Source organism: Herpailurus yagouaroundi, unplaced genomic scaffold (assembly GCF_014898765.1).
Source record: "Herpailurus yagouaroundi ecotype Mexico unplaced genomic scaffold, PumYag 28, whole genome shotgun sequence".
NCBI classification, from domain to species: domain Eukaryota; kingdom Metazoa; phylum Chordata; class Mammalia; order Carnivora; family Felidae; genus Herpailurus; species Herpailurus yagouaroundi.
Window position 1 is genome coordinate 108,731,420 of NW_024412376.1, and position 22,491 is coordinate 108,753,910.

General features: G+C 39.5%; 1 protein-coding gene across 9 annotated transcripts in view; it reads right to left on the reverse strand.

Annotated features, from left to right (window-relative positions):
- LOC121034498 (alpha-fetoprotein-like) overlaps positions 1-22,491 on the reverse strand; it is a 53,267-nt gene that overhangs the window by 16,306 nt on the left and 14,470 nt on the right. For 3 of the 9 annotated variants that reach the window (XM_040481347.1, XM_040481369.1, XM_040481355.1), the window contains exons 6-12: positions 19,907-20,004; positions 18,280-18,409; positions 11,300-11,514; positions 9,637-9,769; positions 7,643-7,740; positions 5,316-5,454; positions 2,572-2,798 (exon numbers count right to left, since the gene is read on the reverse strand). In XM_040481347.1, coding sequence (XP_040337281.1) covers positions 2,572-2,798; positions 5,316-5,454; positions 7,643-7,740; positions 9,637-9,769; positions 11,300-11,514; positions 18,280-18,409; positions 19,907-20,004 — 1,040 coding nt within the window. The remainder of the gene's footprint in view (positions 1-2,571; positions 2,799-5,315; positions 5,455-7,642; positions 7,741-9,636; positions 9,770-11,299; positions 11,515-18,279; positions 18,410-19,906; positions 20,005-22,491) is intronic. The other 6 variants (XR_005792472.1, XR_005792475.1, XR_005792477.1 and 3 more) reach the window with 4 other exon arrangements.

The following is a 22,491-nucleotide window of genomic DNA, read 5'->3' on the forward strand; positions in this document are numbered from 1 at the left end:
GTGGTTTCTTCTACATTCTCACATCAAGCCTGAACTAAAGAAAGAATGGCTAACTAAATGTCTCAACAGTCTTTGGGTGTTGACTGGGAGGTTTTAAAGGCTAGTTTGTGATTGGCTCACCTTGGAGAACTGAAGAAAGGATTCCAAGGGTCAGCTGGCGTAGGAGTTGCAAGTACTGTGATAAAACAGACCAAGCAACAACCTGTGCTTGCTGCCCATGAGTATGTATTCATTCCAGAAGCAAAAAAAAACTTTGCCTCACTTGGCAAGATGATATTGTTGGACCAATAGTATTTAGACCCTGCAAATGCATGTCTTCGAGTAAATAAATTAACTAGAAATACAGTAAGCTACCATTTCTAATGAAGTTGGGGGAGAAGGAACAATGAGGAGGAGGGCTTGCATGCTTTCTCCTGAGGACATGATCAGGGGCATTAGGAGGGAACCGCCCCACCGTCAGGGGTAGGAGGGCTTTCAATGCATCCTGCTGATTCAGGGATATTAGAATTTCACCCTTTGCCTTTTTCTAGAACAGTCACTTTTGGCAACTCCAAATGGGGCCTCTAACATCACATTCACCAGCAGCAGAATTCCTGCTGAGGGAGAATGCCTGGACCATGAGAATATCTTGGCTCTAAGCTCAGGAGCTGAATGGGAGCAAAGAGATGGATGATCAATGCCACTAAGAAAGATAATTCTTTGTCTTCAGCAGCAAGCAAGTAGTCTCTTTACTAAGACCTGACAATGAGTTCCGTTCGATCCGTCTACGCAGGAGTGGGGAGAATTGGAGAAAATGCCAACCGCCTGTGAGATCTTAATCACCTGTGCTGTCAGTGGCAAAGAGCAAATCAGCTGCCCTAAAGTTTTCTGTGCTGTGTGTGCTACTTCCAAAGCCCAGCCCGTGATGCCTCTGTCACCTCAGCCTCAGTCACAACCAGAAATCTAAGCCTCCCAGATCATCTGTCATCATGCTGATGTTTCTATGCCCTTAATCTGACCCATCCCCTGCTCTTTTGGTCCTCTGTCTCCTCTGTAACATGAGGCTTTCTCAAGAAAACGTTCCCAGGGCACCTGGGTGGCTCAGTCCATTAAGCGTTCGACTTCGGCTCAGGTCATGATCTTACGGTTCATGGGTTCGAGCCCCGCCTCAGGCTCTGTGCTGACAGCTCAGAGCCTGGAGCCTGTTTCAGATTCTCTCTCTCTGCCCCTCTCTCTCCCCCTCCCCCCTCTCAAAAATAAACATTAAAAAAAAGAAAACATTCCCATATCCACAGCTTCTCTTCTGAACTTCTCTGTCTTGCTCTAAACGAAAACACGAGGCTACCCAGAGCACATAACTTCCCCCAAGACCTTGCAAGATGAGACTGTTTTTGCTTGAAATCCACTTACCTTTGTATCTAGTTCTTTTTTACTGCTTTCAATATAACTCCTTCATTCTCATTTGAAAGCCACAGCTCCTTTGAAGTACAAGTTATCAAACTCTGACACCCCTTATCTTTACTTATTTCTGCCGCATATAGAAAGTCTTGTCATCCCCCTCATTTCTGATGACTTCAGACCCAGTTAATCACCTCTTTTTCCACCATTATCTTGACATTTGTCATTTTCTATAGTTTCAACAGCTATATTAATGATCCACAGTGGCTGATAGATTACAAAAATGGACCAATTGTCCATCTTTCTCTGTATTCATGTCCTTTATGATGTGACTTTCCAACCCTTCCTATCAAGAAATGAAGTCTATTTCCATACCACTTTAATCTGGGCTGCCCCCATGACCTACTTTACAGAAGCATTGGCATTGCATGCTTCCAAACCTGGGCCTCATGAGGCCTCCACACAGCCACTTTCTCCCAGCTGCCATGTGAAGAAGCCTAGGTTAGCCTGCTGGAGGACAGAAGACCATGTGGCCCAGGCCAGCCAGCTCCCAGCTGACTTAGCAGCTGACCATAGAGTCTTCTGAGCAAACCCAGCTGAGAATGGTTGAGGCTCGCCCCAGATCAACAGACTCATGCAGTCAACCCACAGACCCCATTGCTGACTTCATCCAGAAACCCTTTTACGTTAGAATACACATTGGGAAACCCTGTTCAAACGTAAAGACGTTGTATTCTACTGGCAGCATTTCTGACCAGTAGGCTTCAGTATTGGTAACAGCAGCCAAATCAGAGTAGCACTTTGCAAAGTAATAACTTATGTTCACAAAATTATCTAATTTATAAATGTTTTCATATGCATTATATATGTATATGTCACACACGCATACATGCATGCACCCACGTGCAAATGTTCCAAATTTTGCATGTTAGGAAAAATACTTTAATGTACTTCTCTGTCAATATTTTCTGACCAATAGACTCAATCTCATTAACCGATCTGATTGGGGTAGCAACCACGATAGCCATGGTTGCAAAATATGCCAACATTCTCAATTCTACTGGACCTCCAATGTAACATTTAGCTGATCCATTCATTATACAATGTTTATACCTGAGCCCAGTTTACCATTCTCCGTACCTGCTCCCCTGCTGGCAGAACAAATTAGAGAACAAACTAAACAAAGATTCTTACTTTTGCTTCTCAGTTTGGAATTGCTCCTCCCGAGCTTTGCACAAGTCCTCTTTAAGGCTGATGACTTGGTCACAGGATAAAGGTGGAGAAATGTAAGTTCTATCTACCTGCAGATCATCAAAGCATGGCTTCCTGAAGGCATATGAGTCCTCACAGCAGTGACCCACACCAGCATTGATAGGCTCTGCTTCGTGTCTTCTGCATAAAGCTCCAAGAATTAGTTTCGCCTTTCCCAGAAGAAAATTAAAATAAGAGCCATAAGGTTGTGGTCATTTTTTGTTTTGTTTTGTTTTGTTTTTTTTTTACTCCATAGAGAATAAGGCTAATAAGTATTCTCAGATTCTGGTTTCTGCTAGTTCATCCTGGATTTCACTGTTTAGGAAAAATCAGGAGGGTCAAGTGCAGCCTGGTTCCCAGACTTGTCCTCCCTCTTCTCATCCTCAAGTTGAGCTCACTTGGACTCCACTTCCAGGTTCCTCTCCAGTCCAGTTTATAGACCAGTGTTGACTTAAGGTTGGAGTTTCTTATGTTCTTTTAAATTAAAATCAAGCCTCAAGTCAACAGCACTGCTAATTTGACTCAGTTATATGACTGAAGCTCAAATCCAATTTGTTTCTGTTTTTTTGCAAGTGGACATCTGTAACTGCCACAGAACTTGGCATATGGTAGATGCTCTATGAATAGTTGCAGAATGAATGAATGATGAGAGGAATCCTTGGATCCTATTTCAATTATCTCCTTCATTTTCTGGTCCTCTTCTAAAGCTGTCACCTTGCCTTGCTTCTGTGGTGTCTGATTGTTATCCTGATGCTCTCTGCAAGCCTGCCCATGTGCCTTTCCAAGTATGACTACCCCCAAATCCCTATCATTTAGGTATTTGGGGATGAAGTCATTGAGGCCAATAAGCATCAACATTTCATGTATGAGTTTATCCATTTTAAATGTAACCAAAGAGATCACCTAAAAATAAGGCTTTAGGAATCTAGAAGTCTAACTGAAAGTCCTTCCCCAAGAAAGGCAGGGCACTAGATAACAAAAATTTATAATAAAATAAAAGGGAGACGAGGCTAGATAATAATGTTTTAAATATGCAATCAAAAAATTATATTTTATCAGAAGAAAGACCAATTTAGCATGAAAGAATTGTTCTATCAAGAACATAGGGCAGAGAAAGCTGTCACCACACAAGAATTTAGTAGTGTTAAAATAATACCACTGGAGAGAGATCTGGAGCCTGCATCTTGGAGAATGTGAGCATACAGGTCCCTAGAGGGATGTTCTCCATTGTGAGGAAGACATAATTTATCATTCTTCACTATAGCCTGGAAGAAATATCCCTTAAGACTATTCTTTCCCTTCTTCTGATTCCATTTGCACTAGTCATATCCTAATTCATCGTCACAAGTATTCTGATCCAGGAAAAAGTGCAGTCTAGTTGTTAGGCCCAATTATTGCTGTCATTGGAAAGACATTTCTCACTGTAAATGAGCACACTGGTATTCTGTCTAATAAATTTAACACTTGTGAGTTTGATGTGAGATAATAGAAAATATAAATATTTGATCTTTGACCCTAGATCCTGCCAACCATCTTCCAAAACCCTTGTAAATTCCTAAGTGATAAGAGCACTAGGGGAATCTTTTGTCCTAATGAGGCAACTCTGTGTGGGCTCGTGGATGGGCACTGGTCCCCAGAAAGACAACGTAGTGATTAGAAGCTTGGAATTTTAAGTCCCCCCCGTCCATTTTCCAGAGAGGAGAGAGGGCCTGAAAATGGAGTTAATAATTGATCATGTATACATAAGGAAGTTTTTATAAAATCCCAGCAGTATGGGTGTTGAAGAGCTCCCAGGTGGGTGAACCCATCCACATACTAAGAGGGTGACACACCCCAACTCCACAGGGACAGAAGCTTCTGCACTCAGGATGCTCCCAGACCCTATGTATCTCTTCCAGTCCTATGTATCTCTTCATTTGGAAGTTCACCTGTATCCTTTATCATACATTTTACTTATCTTCTAAACTTAAGTAAGTATTTCTCTGAGTTCTGCGAGCTGCTCTAACAAATTAATCAAACCTGAGGAGGGAGTCATGGGAACCTCAGATTTTATAGCTCACCAGTCAGAATCACACAGAATCACACAGAATTACAATTGGACTTGTAATTGTTATCTGAAGTGGGATGGGAGCAGTCTTATAGGACTGAGCCCTTAACCTGTGGGATCTGACACTATCTCCAGACAGATGGTGTCAGAATGAGACAAATTGTAGGATACTCAGCTGGTGTCACACAGAATTGCTTGTCGTGGGGGAAAACACTTGGTGCCAGAGATGTTGTGAGCGTGATAGTTATGTAAGATTAAAGGAGAAACATGGAAAGAAGACTAGTTTGTTGCTGTTGTTGTTTTCCTATACGTTCGAGTTAGTTTAAAATCAGCATTATCTTTGAAGTTGTTGGCAAAGTCATTTTTGTTGACTTGAAAATCCAAGAATTAGACCCTAGGGTATGATCCAGACAAAGAGGTGTTGAATCTGATATTGCCACCATTAGGGAAGTGACAGTCTTACCCCTGCTGCTAGTCAAGACAATTGGCATGAGTTGGCCTAAAAGAATTTCTCCTGGGGACAGAAGTATTATGCTCCATTGACAGTTCATGAATGTGTCCACAAATATGAGATGGATTGCTGGAGGTTGGGGATTAGGACTTTAAGAACAGGCAAACATGAAGTCACAGATGTGCTTACCGAGTCCTCCATGCAGACAAATCGCTGCTCATCTCTCAGTGGGCAACATTTGGTGGCAGCAGCTGCCATGTTCTTCGTGAATGTAACCAACTCTTGAGCAGATAGTTGTGGGACTTTCTTAGTGTAAAGGATTATGAGCCTGAAAGAATAATTTCCTCTTACTCCTGGCAACGACTATGTGCCAATGATGAAGAATTCTAGAGTTTTCCTTAATATTTGACAAGCTGTGGTTTAGGCTGAACAAAGCATTAAACTGGGTTTAATTCTTTTTAATCTTTATTCCAATGGCCCAATAACTTCATCAATATACCTGGGATTCTCTTCTCACCTCACACATTGCTCTACCCTGATCCACCAAAGATACTAGGACAGCAAATTTGGATGACAGCTTCTGAAATAATTGTATACACAGTCCATTAAAGATTGCATTGGTTGTCTACAATGTGTAGGAACAGGGGCCTACAACAATGATCAGCAAATAGTGCCTACTCTCCTGGGGCTCACGCCGTACTGGGCAAGATAGCAGGTACCCTTGAGGTAGTGAGGGGAGTACACAGTGCTGTAGATACACATGGAGTGGCAAGCAGTCCCATCCCAGGCAGGTCAGGTAGGCCTCCCGGAGGAAACGACACGTGAGCTGAGATCTAAAAACAACAAAAATGAACCAGGTGAAAGGGAGTGCAAGTGGGAGGGGAGCCACTGAATGTGATTTTGGTTTTGTTTTGTTCTGTTTTGTTTTGTTTTGTTTTGTTTTGGAGGGGGTCAGGAAATTGGGAATCAGAAACAGAGCAAGAAAGAAAGCTCAGTTACAGAATCAGAACTGCATTATTTTTAGGGTAATTATAGTTGCCATGTAAAGAATGAATGGAGGTGAAGGTGAGCAAGAAGCAAATGTGAAGGAAGAAGCAGTTTGAAGACTATTCCGGAAATTCAGTTGAGAGACGCTGATACCCTGAACTAGGAAAGTGGTGAGAACAGAGGGACATGAGAAAGATTTTTTAAGGAAGAAGACTCTTACAGACCCAGATGTGAAGACAACAAAAAATCAGACTCGATCATTGCATTTTATATTGAAATGGAGTCAGGGAAAGAATTTAGTTGTAACATCCAATGAAACAAGCAACCTAATCCAGTGGTTCTCAGAGTGGGACTCCTAGACCAGCAGTATCAGCAGCCCTGGGAACTTACTAGAAATGCACATTCTCAGGCCCCATCCCAGACTTACTGAATCAGAAACTCTGGGGATGGGGCTGTATTTTAACAAGTCCTCCAGGTAATTTTGATGTATTGTAAAGTTTGAGAACCAAAGATCTAATCCTTAAGCCAGATATTTGCAACCAAACATAACATAGAAGTAATAAGCCAAATATTCTCTCGGAAAGAATACGTTTTTCTGGATCTATTATTCTGGACATCTATTTTAAGCTCAATATTATTGGACACTCTATCAAACTGATTTTTTCCCCAACACTCTGCTTCTAAATAGACTATTACAGTAAGATCCTAAAGATTACTAAAAATTGGTTTTTGTTTTTGGATATACCGATCTTTTAAATACAGTGGGTTCCACCAGTCTCTGCACACAACAGTTTTATGTATTCTCTCCGGCAAATAGCTATGGTATCCATTCATCTCTACCCTAGGTGCTGAAAATACTAAATTTGCTATAGGAACTGACTTGATACTGACAAAGGGACCCTAAGTTAGATTGTTGTAGCTTTGACTGAAAACTGCAGGCAGGGGTGCCTGGGTGGCACAGTCAGTTAAGCGTCCGACTTCAGCTCAGGTCATGATCACACAGTTCGTGGCTTGGAGCCCAGCATTGGGCTCTGTGCTCATAGCTTGGAGCCTAGAGCCTACTTTGGATTCTGTGTTTCCCTCTCTCTCCCTGCCCCACCCCCGCTTGCACTCTGTCTGTCTGTCTCTCTCTCTCAAAAGTAAACATTAAAAAAACCCTGCAGGCAAAGCCCCCCAAACTAAATGTGTGAGGGAGAGATATGAGGGAGGGGTGTGAGGGATATGAGGGAGGGGTGTGAGGGAGATGACCCTGAAGAGACTGCAGGACGGGAGTCAAGGCCTGCTTGGTTCCCTAACCTGTGGTTGTTGACCAGAATTCTGGAAACTGGCCTGGAGAGCCAGGTAAAGGCACATAAGTCTGTGTAGATATCTGTATTATTAAGACAAAGATAGGTTAATTTTGAACTCACATTTTCCTTGGCCTCTGACATTTTAAGGTTGGATGTAGACTCATAGCAGCTCTCAGCATCAGGAGTTAGCAAAAACTCACCAACAAACATATAAACCTGGACAATATCTTGGAAGCATACCTGTCATGGAAGTTAGCATCTCCTAATTTCTCACGTAAATCACAGTGATTTTTTATACGTTCATGGCTTTCACCAACCACTCTTTGGAACATCTCTTTCTGGAAAACAAAGATAATCAATGTTTATCACTGTAGCAATATATCTTGAGGTAAGATTGCAAAACCGTCTTCTGTAACAGTTTAATGTAACTGTTTTCCTAAATCCAGGGCTTTATTTACTTAGTGAGTTTGCAAATCTTGAAAAACATGTTTTGGTAAAGCAGGAATGTCCATGTACTTTGCCGAGAAAAGAAGTGGTACGAGATTGATGTTTAGTTTCTGGTGTATAAACTCATTTGTGGGTTTAAATGGCGTATTTTATAAGAATAAGGCAATCATTCATCAAGCCAAAAAGACATTCCTAAAGGTAGTTTATAGAGCTAAGTTTGATTGGTCAGAGTGTGTTGGTTATATTTAATAAGACAGCCTTTTTACATAAACAGCACAGATAAAGAGATATAGATATAGGAATAGAAATACAGATACAGGGCACCTGGGTGGCTCAGTCGGTTAAGCATCTGACTTCGGCTCAGGTCATGATCTCACAGTTTTGAGTTTGAGCCCCGCGTCGGTCTCTGTGCTGACTGCTCAGAGCCTGAAGCCTGCTTCAGATTCTGTGTCTCCCTCTCTCCCTGCCCCTCCCCCACTCACACTCTGTCTCTCTTTCTCTCTCTCTCAAAAATAAATAAATAAACATTAAAAATTTTTTAAGAAATAGAGATACATATTAAGAAGTCATGGTTTAATAAAAACATCTACCAGCCTTCAATATAGTACAGCACTCCACAAATACACATTGAAATGAATCAAATGGAATTCTCAGAAGTAACCGCAAGTTCAAAGAGTTCTTGAGCCATGCACATAAAATTCCAGTGGGAAAATACAAGCGACCTTCTAACCTTAACTCTTCAGTAGGAGGACTGGTTATCATCTTAACCAATCAGACCCAGTGCACCTGATCCTAATAAGCAGTGTTTGTTACAGTGAAAATGTTACCAGATTTGCAAACTATTTACCTGGATTTAACCCTTACCCTTGTCCTTTACTGCCTGTGTGATATTGAGCAAGTCTTTTAAACCTTCTAAAACTCAATACCCTCATCCAGAATACAGTTAATAATTCTGGCATTACCTATGTCACTGGACTGGTGTCAGGATCAAATAGGACGCTGATGGTAAAGTCACTTTGTAAACTCTAAACACCCACGCTCCTGTTATTAACGTTCATGCTTATCCTGTTATTAACGTTCATGCTTATGCTATTATCATAGTGATTATTGTGGAGGTCTACTGGCTACAAAAGGGTGCTCACCTACAGGGGACTAAATTACCTTCATCGATCCTTCTCTCTAGAAACAGAAAGATGGTAGATGTACCTGCTTGGGCCCAGACAGGACAAGGGATGCCTTCAAGCCTCCACCAGCACCCCACCCTCTGTAAACATGTAAGCCACTGCTTAGATAACAAAAGCCAGAGTCACTTGGTTCCTGGTAATTCGTGGATAAGTGATCACCTGGTCAGATTTGTAAGGTCACCTGCTTTTTTCATGTCAAATGCATAACAGAGCTACTGCCTGTAAACAACATTATCTGGCCTGAAATAAGGATGGTTTCCGGGACTGCTTGTTGGAAACTGTCAACCTTCCCATACCCTAATACACTGTGCTTTAATGCTGCTAGCTGCTATGCCCAGGAGACACTCATTAAAAGAGGCGATTGCACAGAGAAGGTTTCGTGAAGCACAGAATGTACAACACAGGGATTCATATAGAGAACTGCTACAGTATGACGATGTGGCCTTTGGTTTAGAGGAGAATCACATTCCTTGTTCAGTGCTCGCAATTAACAAGAATATGCACAATCATTTTACAAAATAGGACACTACTAACAGCACTGGAATTTTTCTCATGTTTGTAATCACTTGTGAGTAACAAGTTAAAAAATAAAAAGGAATTTACCCCATGGCTATAGCATTCCAGAGGATTTTCTAATTTACAGCATTTTCCCAATAAATTTTGATATACTGTATACACTCTTAAAATCACAGAAAGTGCCAATTCTGAATGTCTTCTTGAATATTCATAAAGAAACCTATATCCATATGAAACAGATAGTAAACAGTAAAATTTAGAAGTCGTGAGTTTTCTCTCAAAAGCCAATTATGATTATAAAATTTATTCAATATTGTAACTGATTTTAGGCATTTGGAAACCTTGAGAGGATGGCAAGGAGGTTTTACTGACTTCATTTTGAGAGAAGGAAACCAAGTCAGTAAAATTATGTGATTTTTCCAAAGTCACACAGGAGTGGGTGTCAGATTCAGAATCTGAAATTAAAACAATCTGATTGGCTGATGGGTTCCTGGCACAGGAACTTTTATGAGAAATTAATTCCAAGTGTTTGAATGAGAGTACATTTTTCTCAGGCATCTTTGAGGCTAGATTTTATAAGTATTAGAATTTTTTTTGAAAGAAAGTGCCAGCTAGGTATTAAATCACCATCTTCCCCTCTTGTCCAGATAAACATTCAAACCTGAGTAGTCCAAGCATAAGCTACACATTCTTCTGTGTTACAAGAAAGAGAAATTTGGACTCTAGGATATTTACAAAGGAATCACAGAATCACAGGAGACAAACTTATCTTATCCAGCCACCTCAGTTTATAGCTGGAACACTAGAACCTGAGGAAATTAAGTGGCTTGACCTACATTCCAAAGCTTATGCATGACAAAACTAGACTTGGAACTCCGGTCTCCCAATTCATAGTTTAATGTGATTTCCACTAGGAAGGTGAGCCTATCGACTTTTCCAGTACCAAATGCAAGTTTAGGAATGAGTAGTTTCAGGCAGTGACATTTACTTTTATAAGCCGTATCAAATGTAATTTTGGAAATACAGCTAAAGTCATTCTACAAAGAACTTTGAAGAAAATTCAAATTCTTACGCTTTGTTGGAGTTTAGTTGCTTCAAATTATGCTTCACAAAGTGACTTTGGAAATACTTCAATCACACAGAACATTGTTTTAATATTACATATTGAAATCAGTTTGCCTTGCACAAATTAGTATGCATTTCTGAACGGACACCGGAGATGTTAATAGCCCATCTCTCTAATCTTTAAATGCCCCACCATGGCTTTGGTAATAGGTATTAAATTAATTAGAATAGAAGAACTGACCAGGTATTCCAATCTGAAGCCCTTAGAGATGAGTCCCTTAGAGCAAAACTTGCAAACACTTAACCCTCATTGTGTTCTTAAAAATACCTGTATTAGTCGTCAGTATTTAAAAAATCAAGCGACTTCCAGCTTCTTTCAAAATGCAGTGGACCCAACAGCCCAAAGCCTGCGTTCCCACATCCTAACAGGTGGCTGGAGCTGTGCAAATAACTGCCACCTTTTAGACTCCACAAAGCATCTCCTCTGGATCACCGTTCCCATGCAGCCACTCATTTACGTCATGGGCCAGCCTCCGTCATCATTCAGGTTTACAACCTTTCCCCCCAAAATGCATAAGTATAGTATTCCATTAGTAAGATTTTACAATATACATATATATATATATACACATATATGTACATATATATATATATATACATATGTACATATGTATATATGTATTACTCTGGCAGGAGATCATCTTGCTTGTCGATGAATTGCTTGCATACAAATCGGTCTTCTGTAAACCTGCTGAGTGGCAGAGATGAAAGATCAGGTTTGTCATCATTTTCTGAGTTGATAATGCATTCCCCTCGGAATGGCACGGACAGTGCACAGCAGGGAGTGATTTTGCTGGATAGGGCCGACTGTTTAGAACAGGTATCGTTCATAAGCTGGCTCTATAAAACATGAAAAGGGTAGTTATTTTTGATGACTTCATTCTGAACTTATTTATTTTTGTTGTTCTTGCTAGAAAACCAGAGAAAAACTTGGCACTCCTTTACTCTTGGCAAATTGAGAGACTGAAAAGGTCATTTATAGTGAATTGTTCTAATAAGGAGAGCTGCTCTGTTTGATCTTCCTCAAGTGTCACAAGCTCTTTCAACATCTCTTGCACTTAAAGGGAGACAGACACAATAATAGTGTCCATGGTTAGCCCCACAAAATACAAATGAAGAGAAGAGTTTTATTGTCCTGCTATTGTGGTTATTGTTTTAGGATTCCAGTTCGGAAAACATTTTGTCTCTGTCATTTACCATATATATTATCATATTACTATTATGTTTACATATTTAACATATTTACTTACAAATACTATGTGTGAATGATATTTACAAATATTAAATTTTACAAATTTACACGCAAATATGTGCGTGTGTGTATGAATAAGCTAATCTCTCTACACTTAAGAAACAATCTAATTCGAGAGTCAGATAATTAAACAACAATCGTAATGCAATATAATAGAAGTTGTAAGAGAAGTGCATATGTGATGCTTTGGAAGAGAAAAGATTGGCAATCCAGACTGGATGGAGTCAGAGTGAAGATCTTAAGCAATTTGAGTCTTGATGGACAAATAAACTTAGTTGGAAACCAATGAAAAGGAAGAACATTCTAAAGTTATTCATCTTTATATATAAAAATCTTGGAAGTGAGAGAATATGACATATTTGGGGAAATGATATATCGGATATTTGGGGGGTTTTGAGAAAATGTAGTTGAGAAATGATGGAGAACAGTATGGAAGTTCCTCAGAAAGTTAAAAATAGAACAACCCTATGACCCAGCAGTTGCACTACTAGGTATTTGCCCAAAGGATACAAAAATACTGATTCAAAGGGATACGTTATCCCTGATGTTTATAGCAGCACTATTTACAATAGCCAAGATCTGGAAGCAGCCCAACTGTCCATCAATAGATGAATGAAGATGGCATGGTATAAGTATACAATGGAATATTATTCAACCATAAAAAAGAATGAGCTCTTGAGGAGCCTGGGTGGCTCAGTTGGTTAAGTGCCTAACTTTGGCTCAGGTCAAGATCCTGCGGTTTGTGGGTTCAAGCCCATGTCTGACTCTCTGCTGTCAGTGCAGAGCCTGCTTCAGATCTCTCTCCCTCTCTCTCTGCCCCTCCCCCACGGCGCTCTCTCTGTGTCCAAAATAAATAATTCAAAAGAAAAAGAATGAAATCTTGCCATTTGTAAAGACATGGATGGAGCTAGAGCATATTAAGCTAAGCGAAGTAAGTCAATCCGAGAAAGACAAATGCCATATAATTTCACTCATATGTGGAATTTAAGAAACAAAACAGAAAAACATAGGGGAGAAAAAAAAGAGGGAAATGAGGAAATAAACTCTTAACTATAGAGAACAAGTTAACGGAGGGGAGGTGGGCAGGGAGGTGTGTTAAATGGGTGATGGGGATTAAGGAATACACTGGGTGTTGTATGTAAATTCTACACCTGAAACTAATATTACACTGGATGTTAACTAACAGGAATTTAAATAAAAACTTGGAATGGAGAAAAATAATAGAGAAAAAGAAAGAAAAAAGGAAATTATGGAGCTTGAACCAAATGAATGATTGGGCAGACGTAAGAGCTGACGCATAGAATTGACAAGATTTTCATAAACGATAATTAGATTGGAGGCAGGGGGTGAGGTGAGGATGAAGAATCTAGAAGGGTGTAGGACACCGAGGTTAGCACTATTTACTGAAGTTAATATTCAAGAGAAATTAACAGATTTTAAGAGAATAGCCGAAAAGGGACACCAAAGAGTTAAGATGTTTTAAGGCATCTATTAGGCATCTGCATGGAGATTTCCTCTAAGCAGTTAGGACTTTAGATTAAGGACTCGGGAAAAAAGAAGAAAAATGAGCAAAAGGTCTAAATATGAAAGTAGTAAGTTGAAGCTATATCAACAGGGTCACACTGAGACTGTTAGGGGAGAGTCTGTGCATTAGTTAGGTAACCAGCAGGCTTTCAGTGACTTACTAGAAGTAGGTTTGTTCCTTTCTTAATAAAGAAAGAATGCCTTGTGAGAAGACAGTCATATTGCCTCCAGGCAGTCGTTGGGGGTAGGAGTAGTTCCAGGCTGACAGAGGCTATGTCATCTTGCACCTGTGGTTTCTAACATTGCCTTCGGATTGGGGTGCTTGGGCCAGGAGATTATTATGGGCCAGGCCTAGAAATGGCATAAATCACTTCTGACCAGAACTCAGTCAGGTTGCCCTCACCAAGTTGTGAGACAGGCAGAAAATGTAGTTCATGGCTCAGCAACTCATCTAGGTCATGGAAAAGGAGAATGAAAGATGGCCAACCATCTTGGACCAGATGTGTAAAATAAGAAAGGAAAAGGCCAAAAAAATTTCTAAAGCGTAGTAGAAGAGGGGAAGAAAATTGATGAGAAGAACTGTAAGAAAACAGGCATTCCAGGTAGATGAAAAACCTCTCCCGCCATTTCTTACCTTCTAGACACCCCTATGCAGAAATAGTAAATGCTTCTGAGAATTTATTTGACTGGAAAAATAAACCAGTTGCCGTGGTTGACAGCTTTAGCTCTAAAGTCAGACTTCCTGAGTTCTAATCTTGACTTTGCTACTTCCTGACTGTGTGACCTAGGCAAGCTACTTTGCCTCTCCATGTCTCAATTTCCTCATCTATAAAGTGGGGTTAAAATAATACTTAACGTCTTATGGTTGTGGGAAGTAAACAGACTAGTAATTATTAGGGACAAAGAAAGGAGCCTGGAACAGATTAAGCACTAAAAAAAAAAAGTGTTCATTAAGTAACAATGAAATGCTTGAAATTAATGCCTGGCACACAGAAATCATTTTTTAAAAGTTTGTGCTATAGCAATTATTATACAGTCCCAGAATGTCAGTCTAATAGTGCCTTGAAGTCAAAGAAAGAGAAAGAACTTTACAATGTAAAATTGAATTACATGGACTGGGTATTATAATAGACTGATAAGCCCTACTAACTCACATCACTTAGTATTAAAACATCTAGCATAAAGATTATTTGCTTTTTATGTTGGTGTGGTGTTGTGAAGCATCATGGGATGATATAATAAACATTGATAAAAACAAAAAAGCTTTCTAGGACATACAATTTAAATGTGTACAATCCATGCAACATTCCTGAAAGCATTGGGAGAAATACTCTATTAAAAGAGAATTAGATCGAGACAAAAAATAAACAGTAGAAAGGGTATCCTTTTCATGGTGAGGGCTGAGTAATGCACAGAATTGTTGACTCACGATTTTGCGTACCTGAAACTAGTATAACACTATATGTTAACTACACTGGAATTGAAATGTTTTCAACGGAGAAAGAAAGAATGAAAGAAAAAGAAAGAAAGAAAGAAAGAAAGAAAGAAAGAAAGAAAGAAAGAAAGAGAGATGGGGAGGAAGGGAGGGAAAGAAAGGGAGAGAAAGAGAGCTAAAGTTCTTCCTTTCTTCTGTCCTTCCTTCCCTCCCTCCCTCCCTCCCTCCCTTCCTTCCTTCCTTCCCTCCCTCTTTCCTTCCTTCCTTCCTTCCTTCCTTCCTTCCTTCCTTCCCTCCCTCCCTCCCTCTTTCCTTCCTTCCTTCCTTCCTCTAGTGGAATAGAGTGTATCAAAGAAATGATAGTACAACTGAAATAATTCTTATTAACAAAATTATTAAAAAAGAGTAAGTACAAAAGAATCTAAGAAGTCAACCCAACAACTGAGATAAAACACCTAAGCGAACCTGAGAGAATAAAATTAAAGGCATAAACGCAGTAGAAATAATAAATAAGTTCGAGAACTTTCTCTTGGAGAACACTGATACATGAAACAGGAGGTTTGCAAAGCTAATTAAATAAAGGAGAAAACACAAAATACATGGAGAAAAGGAAGTATAATTACATATTTGATGTTTTTAATTATCAAATAATAATATTATGTGGAACTTAATAGGTAAATAAGAAAATGCTGACAAAGGAAACTTTTTTTTTAAAAAAAAATGTATATTATAGGGTGCCTGGTGTCTCTGTTGGTTAAGTGTCTGACTTCGGCTCAGGCCATGACCTCACAGTTTGTGAGTTTGAGTCCCACAATGGGCTGGGTGCTAACAGCTCAGAGCCTGGAGCCTGTTTCAGATTCTGTGTATCCCTCTCTCTGCTCTCTCCTGCTCACACTCTGTCTCTCTCTCTCTCAAAAATAAACATTTTTAAAAATGTATATTATAGGGGCGCCTGGGTGGCGCAGTCGGTTAAGCGTCCGACTTCAGCCAGGTCACGATCTCGCGGTCTGGGAGTTCGAGCCCCGCGTCAGGCTCTGGGCTGATGGCTCAGAGCCTGGAGCCTGTTTCCGATTCTGTGTCTCCCTCTCTCTCTGCCCCTCCCCCGTTCATGCTCTGTCTCTCTCTGTCCCAAAAATAAATAAACGTTGAAAAAAAAATGTATATTATAAAACCTGACCACAAAAAGGTACAGTTGATTCTCATTAGTCACAACAGTCTGAAATTCACTGAATTTGTGAATACTGAATAATGAGCCCTAAGGGAATATAGGATCAGGTTCCTGTAAGCCCCTGGTCACATTTTCATTGTCAACAAATCAAGACGTAACTTTGTTTTGTGTGTGTTTCTGTTTAAAGACACATTATTAGGGCACCTGAGTGGCTCAGTTGGTTAAGTGCCAGACTTTGGCTCAGGTTATGCTCTCACGGTTCATGAATTTGAGCCCCACATCAGACTCTGTGATGACAGCACAGAGCCTGCTTGGGATTCTCTGTCTCCCTCTCTCTCTGCCCCTCCTCTCCTCAAAATAAATAAACTTAAAAAATTTATTTAAATAAAAGACCTTATTTAATATATATTGTTGATTTATTAATGTTGAACGAAATACATCTAACACATTGTCTTCTCTAGAAGCACATCATGACTTTTTGCGTTTAGGAACACCAGATAGCACTTCAGCACTGGGCTTGGGGGCCACTTCAAATAGCTAAATCACCCACAAAAAAAAAAAACCCACAAAATGTGGGAAATGTGGCACTAGACTGTAGGAAGGAAGCTTATTTACAGTATGAGAGCTAAAACAAGAAGGTGAGCCTGGTCGTATTCCCTCCCAGCTGGGACCCTGTGCATCAGGCAACTCAAATGCTCCACTGTTCTGAGCATGCCCTGGTCTGTGGATGACCACACAAGTGCTCTGAGTATTAATTTGGGGGTTACAAATAAATTCTGGCAAATAAGTAATTCACAAGTACAGAATTAATAAACAATGAGGATCCACTGAAAAATGTTAAAAAGAAATCTATAGCAAAAGAAATGGAAAAGCTGTCACACCAATTTCTTGTCTCAGTCTCTGCTTCAGTCTCATGGACAAGTTCTTTCAAACCTTCACAAAACAGGTAAGACCCAATACTATTATATTATTTCAGAGACTTCAAAAGGAAAAACAATGCAATTTTTGGAAGTTAGCGTAACTGAATACCAAAACCCGGAAGTTCTAGATCAATCTCACATGTAAACACAAATGCAAAAAATTGGAAATTATGTCCATATAAAATCCAGAAATACAGTAAAAGGAGATTGACTTAAGCAATCTAAAGATAGTTAAAAATTAAGAAATCTGTTACTATGATTCAACGAATAAATTAAATGAAAATCAAATGATCATCCCCAGAAGACAAAAGAACACTTACTAATGTTCAGAATCCATCCTAATTAAAAACAAAACCATCTCTAAAATGGAATGAAAATCTTTTTAAAAAAAATTTTTTTTTCAACGTTTATTTATTTTTGGGACAGAGAGAGACAGAGCATGAACGGGCGAGGGGCAGAGAGAGAGGGAGACACAGAATCGGAAACAGGCTCCAGGCTCTGAGCCATCAGCCCAGAGCCTGACGCGGGGCTCGAACTCACTGACCGTGAGATCGTGACCTGGCTGAAGTCGGACGCTCAACCGACTGCGCCACCCAGGCGCCCCTGGAATGAAAATCTTTTAACACATAAACAATATCTTTGTCAAGCCAGTAACTTTGAACGTTGTCCATGAAAGTCTGGACAAAGACAGGAACGCCAGAGCAGTCCACAGTTATTTTATATTGTTTGTGAACACTAGCCAATGCTATGAAATTATTCAAGACTGTTCTGGCACTCCTGACATGGTGCAGAACTACAAATGCACCTGTTCTGGAGTTCCTGGCTTGGCGCAGGTATTGTTTCTGTGTAAAGGATATTAGAGATTTTGTTTTGTTTTATTTTAATTATGATTGATTCTGTCAGCCCCCCAATTTCTCTTACTTTTCCCCCAAGTTCACCTAATCATACAAATAACACTCTCTTAGCCTGTCCTGAAAAGCCAGGACTCCTTCTAAATATGCAGAGTAGAGTTTCTTTCTGTTTGTTTGTTTTTAATTTTTTTTTTTGTATATTTATTTTTGAGAGAGAGAGGGAGAGAATCTCACGAGGGGCAGAAAGGTGGGGAGAGAAAGAGAGAAGCGGGGTTCACCAGAAGTGGGGCTCGTGTTCTACCTGAAGCAGGCTAGGAGCTGACAGGAAGCGGGGCTCGAACTCATGAACCATGAGATCATGACCTGAGCCAAAGTCAGACACCTGACGAAGGAGCCACCCAAGTGCCCAAGTTTTTTAAAGGCTGAGTGAGTTTTAAGAAAGGGGAGGCTCTCACCCTGCCAAGTACACAGGCTACCACATCTCCTTCACAACAGGTCTGATGCAGATTTTTAACATCCCCGGCCAGTTTGACAATTTCAGAAAAGTTAGCTTTCGGTTGTTTCTTAGTCAGCAGAACCAATTCCCTGAAAAGAAAAAGAAGTGCATTTTAAACCGTATTTTGAGTTCAATGCTTTCTAAAATTAGTTCTACTTCATTGAGTAACCAAAATAATAGAAACACATTTGCAAATGTAGGATGAAGAGACTATGTTTTAAATGCTTTCTGTTTCTTCAATGATAGCACTCAGAGCCACGCAAAGATGTCAGTCACAAAACAACCACCATTCGGTTCATGATCATGCAAGATATAGTCATTTTCAACATTTAAATTATCGCTTAAAGAAGCTGAGTTGCTTAGATGGGTAATTTGGAGATTTCTCTGACCCAACTTTCTAAGTAAAATCCTTCATCACAAAGAAAATAATTATAAGAGTCTTGGGTCTCCCTTGCCTGTCCTTGTGAACAACTGAGCAGCATCCCTGAAATTTCCCTGGCAATAGGGAAAACGGGCCTGCCTTATAAGGAGAACTAAGCTTCCATGCAGCTCAGGTCTGTCCCGAATTGGGGAAGAAGGTGATAAAAGGAAGGATACATCTGGGCCAAGAAAGAGGCACACGGAGTAACATCAAATTCTCCCACACTTTCCAACCCTACCCTGAAAACGTCACTAGATTTTTCTCTTCTTTTTTTTTTCAATTTTTTAAAGTTTATTTATTTTTGAGAGACAGAGAGACAGAGTGCAAGTGGGGTAGGGGCAGAGAGAGGGAGACACAGAATCTGAAGCAGGCTCCAGGCTCTGAGCTGTCAGCACAGAGCCCGATACCGATACAGGGGCTTGAAATCACGAACTGCGAGATCATGACCTGAGCCCAAGTCAGCACTTAACTGACTGAGCCACCCAGAAGCCCCTAGATTTTTCTGTACTGCAAGACACTGGAGCCAAAATCCTTTTTATCTTCACAGAGACAAGAATACATTTTATCTTCCAGCCTTTATCATGCAGAACGACTAAGTGCCTGCATCTGAACGTATAGAATCTTTTGCGCACTAAGGCAGAGGCTTAGGGATCTGAGCAGATAGAAGAAATTGAGGCAGGAAATAGTGGGTTTAGATGAGGAATAGTGTGGTTTCAAGTCCAGCTTTATGTGCCCTATTGAACAGGCAGGTAGCATCCGTACGGAGAAAGGAACCAGGTTTGTACTGAAAGACATTATTAAATGAAAGAAAAATGATTTTTTGACCAGAATGGGGTGCTTGGGTGGCTCAGTTTGTTAAGCGTCCAATTTCGGCTCAGGTCATGATCTCACAGTTCATGCCCACTTCATTCGAGCCCACTTCGGGCTCTGTGCTGATAGCCCAGAGCCTGGAGCCTGCTTCAGATTCTGGTCTCCTTCTCTCTCTGCCTCTCACCTGCTCATTCTCTCTCTCTCTCTCTCTCTCTCTCTCTCTCTCTCAAATAAATAAACAAGAAGAAAGAAAGAAAGAAAGAAAGAAAGAAAGAAAATTGATTTTTCAAATGAGTTTGATCAAATGGGGTGATCCAACAGCAACAAAGTTCACATATCTCAATCAGTAACTTACACTGCTTTTGATACTTTGTGGTTGAATTTAATCCCAATTTCACATAAATGGCGATGCCTCAAAGATATTTCTCTCACGTATTTCCTGATGGGTTCTAACTGTAATCAGAAAAACAATGGATCAAAGACATGTGGTAGTAATAGAAAAAGTTAATCTTGTCACTAGTAAATAAGAAAGAAAAGTAAAAGTTGTGTATCTCAAAATTAGAAAGTCCTTATTGTTTTGTTTAAAAGATACCAAATCCAAAAGCACAACGTGGTTGTTGGTTTCATAAAATAGCATCTCACTTCCCAGAGATCACCTGGTCTAGAAGCTCAAACCTTTAGAATATAAAGACAAGAAAGTGAGCAAGGAGAAGTCCAGACAGCACTAGAATAAATTGCAACAATGTCTTACAGTTGTGTTTTATTTTTATTCAAGTTACTAGCTCTGCCATCTGGCACATGTCTCCTATTGCAAATCTAAAATACATGCTCTCCAGTTTTGCAATATATATTAATGGAGTCCCCCCGCCCCACCCCTCAAGTATGTTTGCCATTTTCAACCTAGGATTTTTACTTTGGAAACTATCGCAAAAAAATTCGTCTAAATAAATAAAAACATAATTATGCAAAAATGAGAACATGCATGTTTTGTTATGAAAGCAAAAATTTAGAGACAAACTGTCTCAACAGCAGAGTGACGGTAAGGTAAATAATGGCATATTAATTTTGACAAAATGTTTACTCTTAATAAAAAGTTCGCATTTTTAAATCTCAAATCGAAGCTATATATTCAGTGTGATCACAACAGTGCACAAAATAAAATCTGTGAGTGGAAAAATGAATAAAAGGATATACACCAAATTGGTATCTCTGTATGCTGGGCATATTAGTAATATTTTAAAATTTCAGAACAGTTCTATATTTTCACTTAAGAAATTATAATGACGATAGATTGTTTTTACTTTGGGTAACTGCACCTTACAGTGCTATTTTTAAGAACAAGTTAGAAAATATATACAAAGGCAATATTCAAACCACAAAACTGGCACAACAATTATAATTTAATGTAATAATTATGATTAAATGTAGCTAATTATATTTTTATAATACTTACACATATAATTATTACTTTAGTCATTTTGTTGTATTATACTCATTTAAAATCTAATACAAACAAGCCCATACACTTCTTCATGAGAGAGTCTCTGAAGACTTAACTCATAAACCACATTCTTTGATCATAGACACAATTTTTACGCATTTGGTTATGGAATTTTCTCTGAGGAAGAAGTGAGAACTACTGGGAACAGACACCCTGGAAGCAGCAATACTGTAAAGATCATAAAGTGGGGGAGAGAAGGGAAGAACTCTTAGCTAACTTATAGGGGCATGTTTTACATTAAGGAAAATTCTCCAGTGAGAAAGGTTAAGATTAAGAAAACTTTGTAACTACGGGCACCTGGGTGGCTCAGTCGGTTTAAGCATCCGACTTTGGTTCAGGTCATGATCTCACGGTTTGTGAGTTTGAGCCTTGCATCGGGCTCTGGGCTCACAGCTCAGAGCCTGGAGCCTGCTTCAGTTTCTGTGTCTCCCTCCCTCTCTGTCCCTCCCCTGGTTGCACTCTGTCTCTCTCTTTCAAAAATAAATAAAACATTTAAAAATTAAAAAAAAAAAAACTTTGTAACTTAGAAGAGCAAGCATAAGTTACTTAAAAAAAAAACAACTAAACTCCACAAAAAGTTCATTTTTCAGAAATGCAAAGTAATGAGACATAAGACTGCACGATCTTTTATTTTTTGTTGTTTTTAATTAATATAAAACCAAAAGAAAAAAAAAAGACTGTCCTGCTTAAAAATTCAGAATTGGCTTCTGAAGGCATCACTAGGGGACAAATAGAAAAGGAGGTAAGAAATATACATATAAATAGCTTTAATGATAATAGCTATAATTATTGAGTACTTAGCATATGCCAGAACTCTTTAGATACATTATTTAATTTCTCACACCAGATAAATGATGAGGAGCTCCATAGGAAAAATAGGTGTAGAGGAATAGAGAAATAGGGGTTTGAGGAATATGAGATAAATTTGCACTGAGAAAATCAAAGGAAACAGAACAAAGTAGCACTGCATTTAGTCTTGAGGAATTCATCAAACGATTATCAAACTACTACTCATTTAAACACAACCTTTGGGAAAATCCATGTAGTGCCTTTTCTAGTAAAGATGGTTATTTTATGTTGAGATTTAGAACCTGTAATGAGCATGCATACAAAGTACTTTTATCATAGAACTAGTCAATGAAGGAGAAAAGGCCACATGGTTAAAATTAAGAGTGGTAAGATTGTATTTTCCAAAGACGGCTGCAGCAATATCTTCCGTCTGTGTTCCTCTTACAATGAGTCTTTGACAATCTGCTCCTCAAGAGGTACAGTATATATACTGTCCCCTTCAAACCGGTGAGGTGTTTCAACCAATAGACCATGACGGAAGTTATTTCTGAGGCTAGGTCATAAAAGGCCATACAACTTCTGCTTTATCCACTAGAATACTCATTCTTGAAGATTTGGGCCATTTGTAAGCAGTCCAGCCGCCCTGAGGC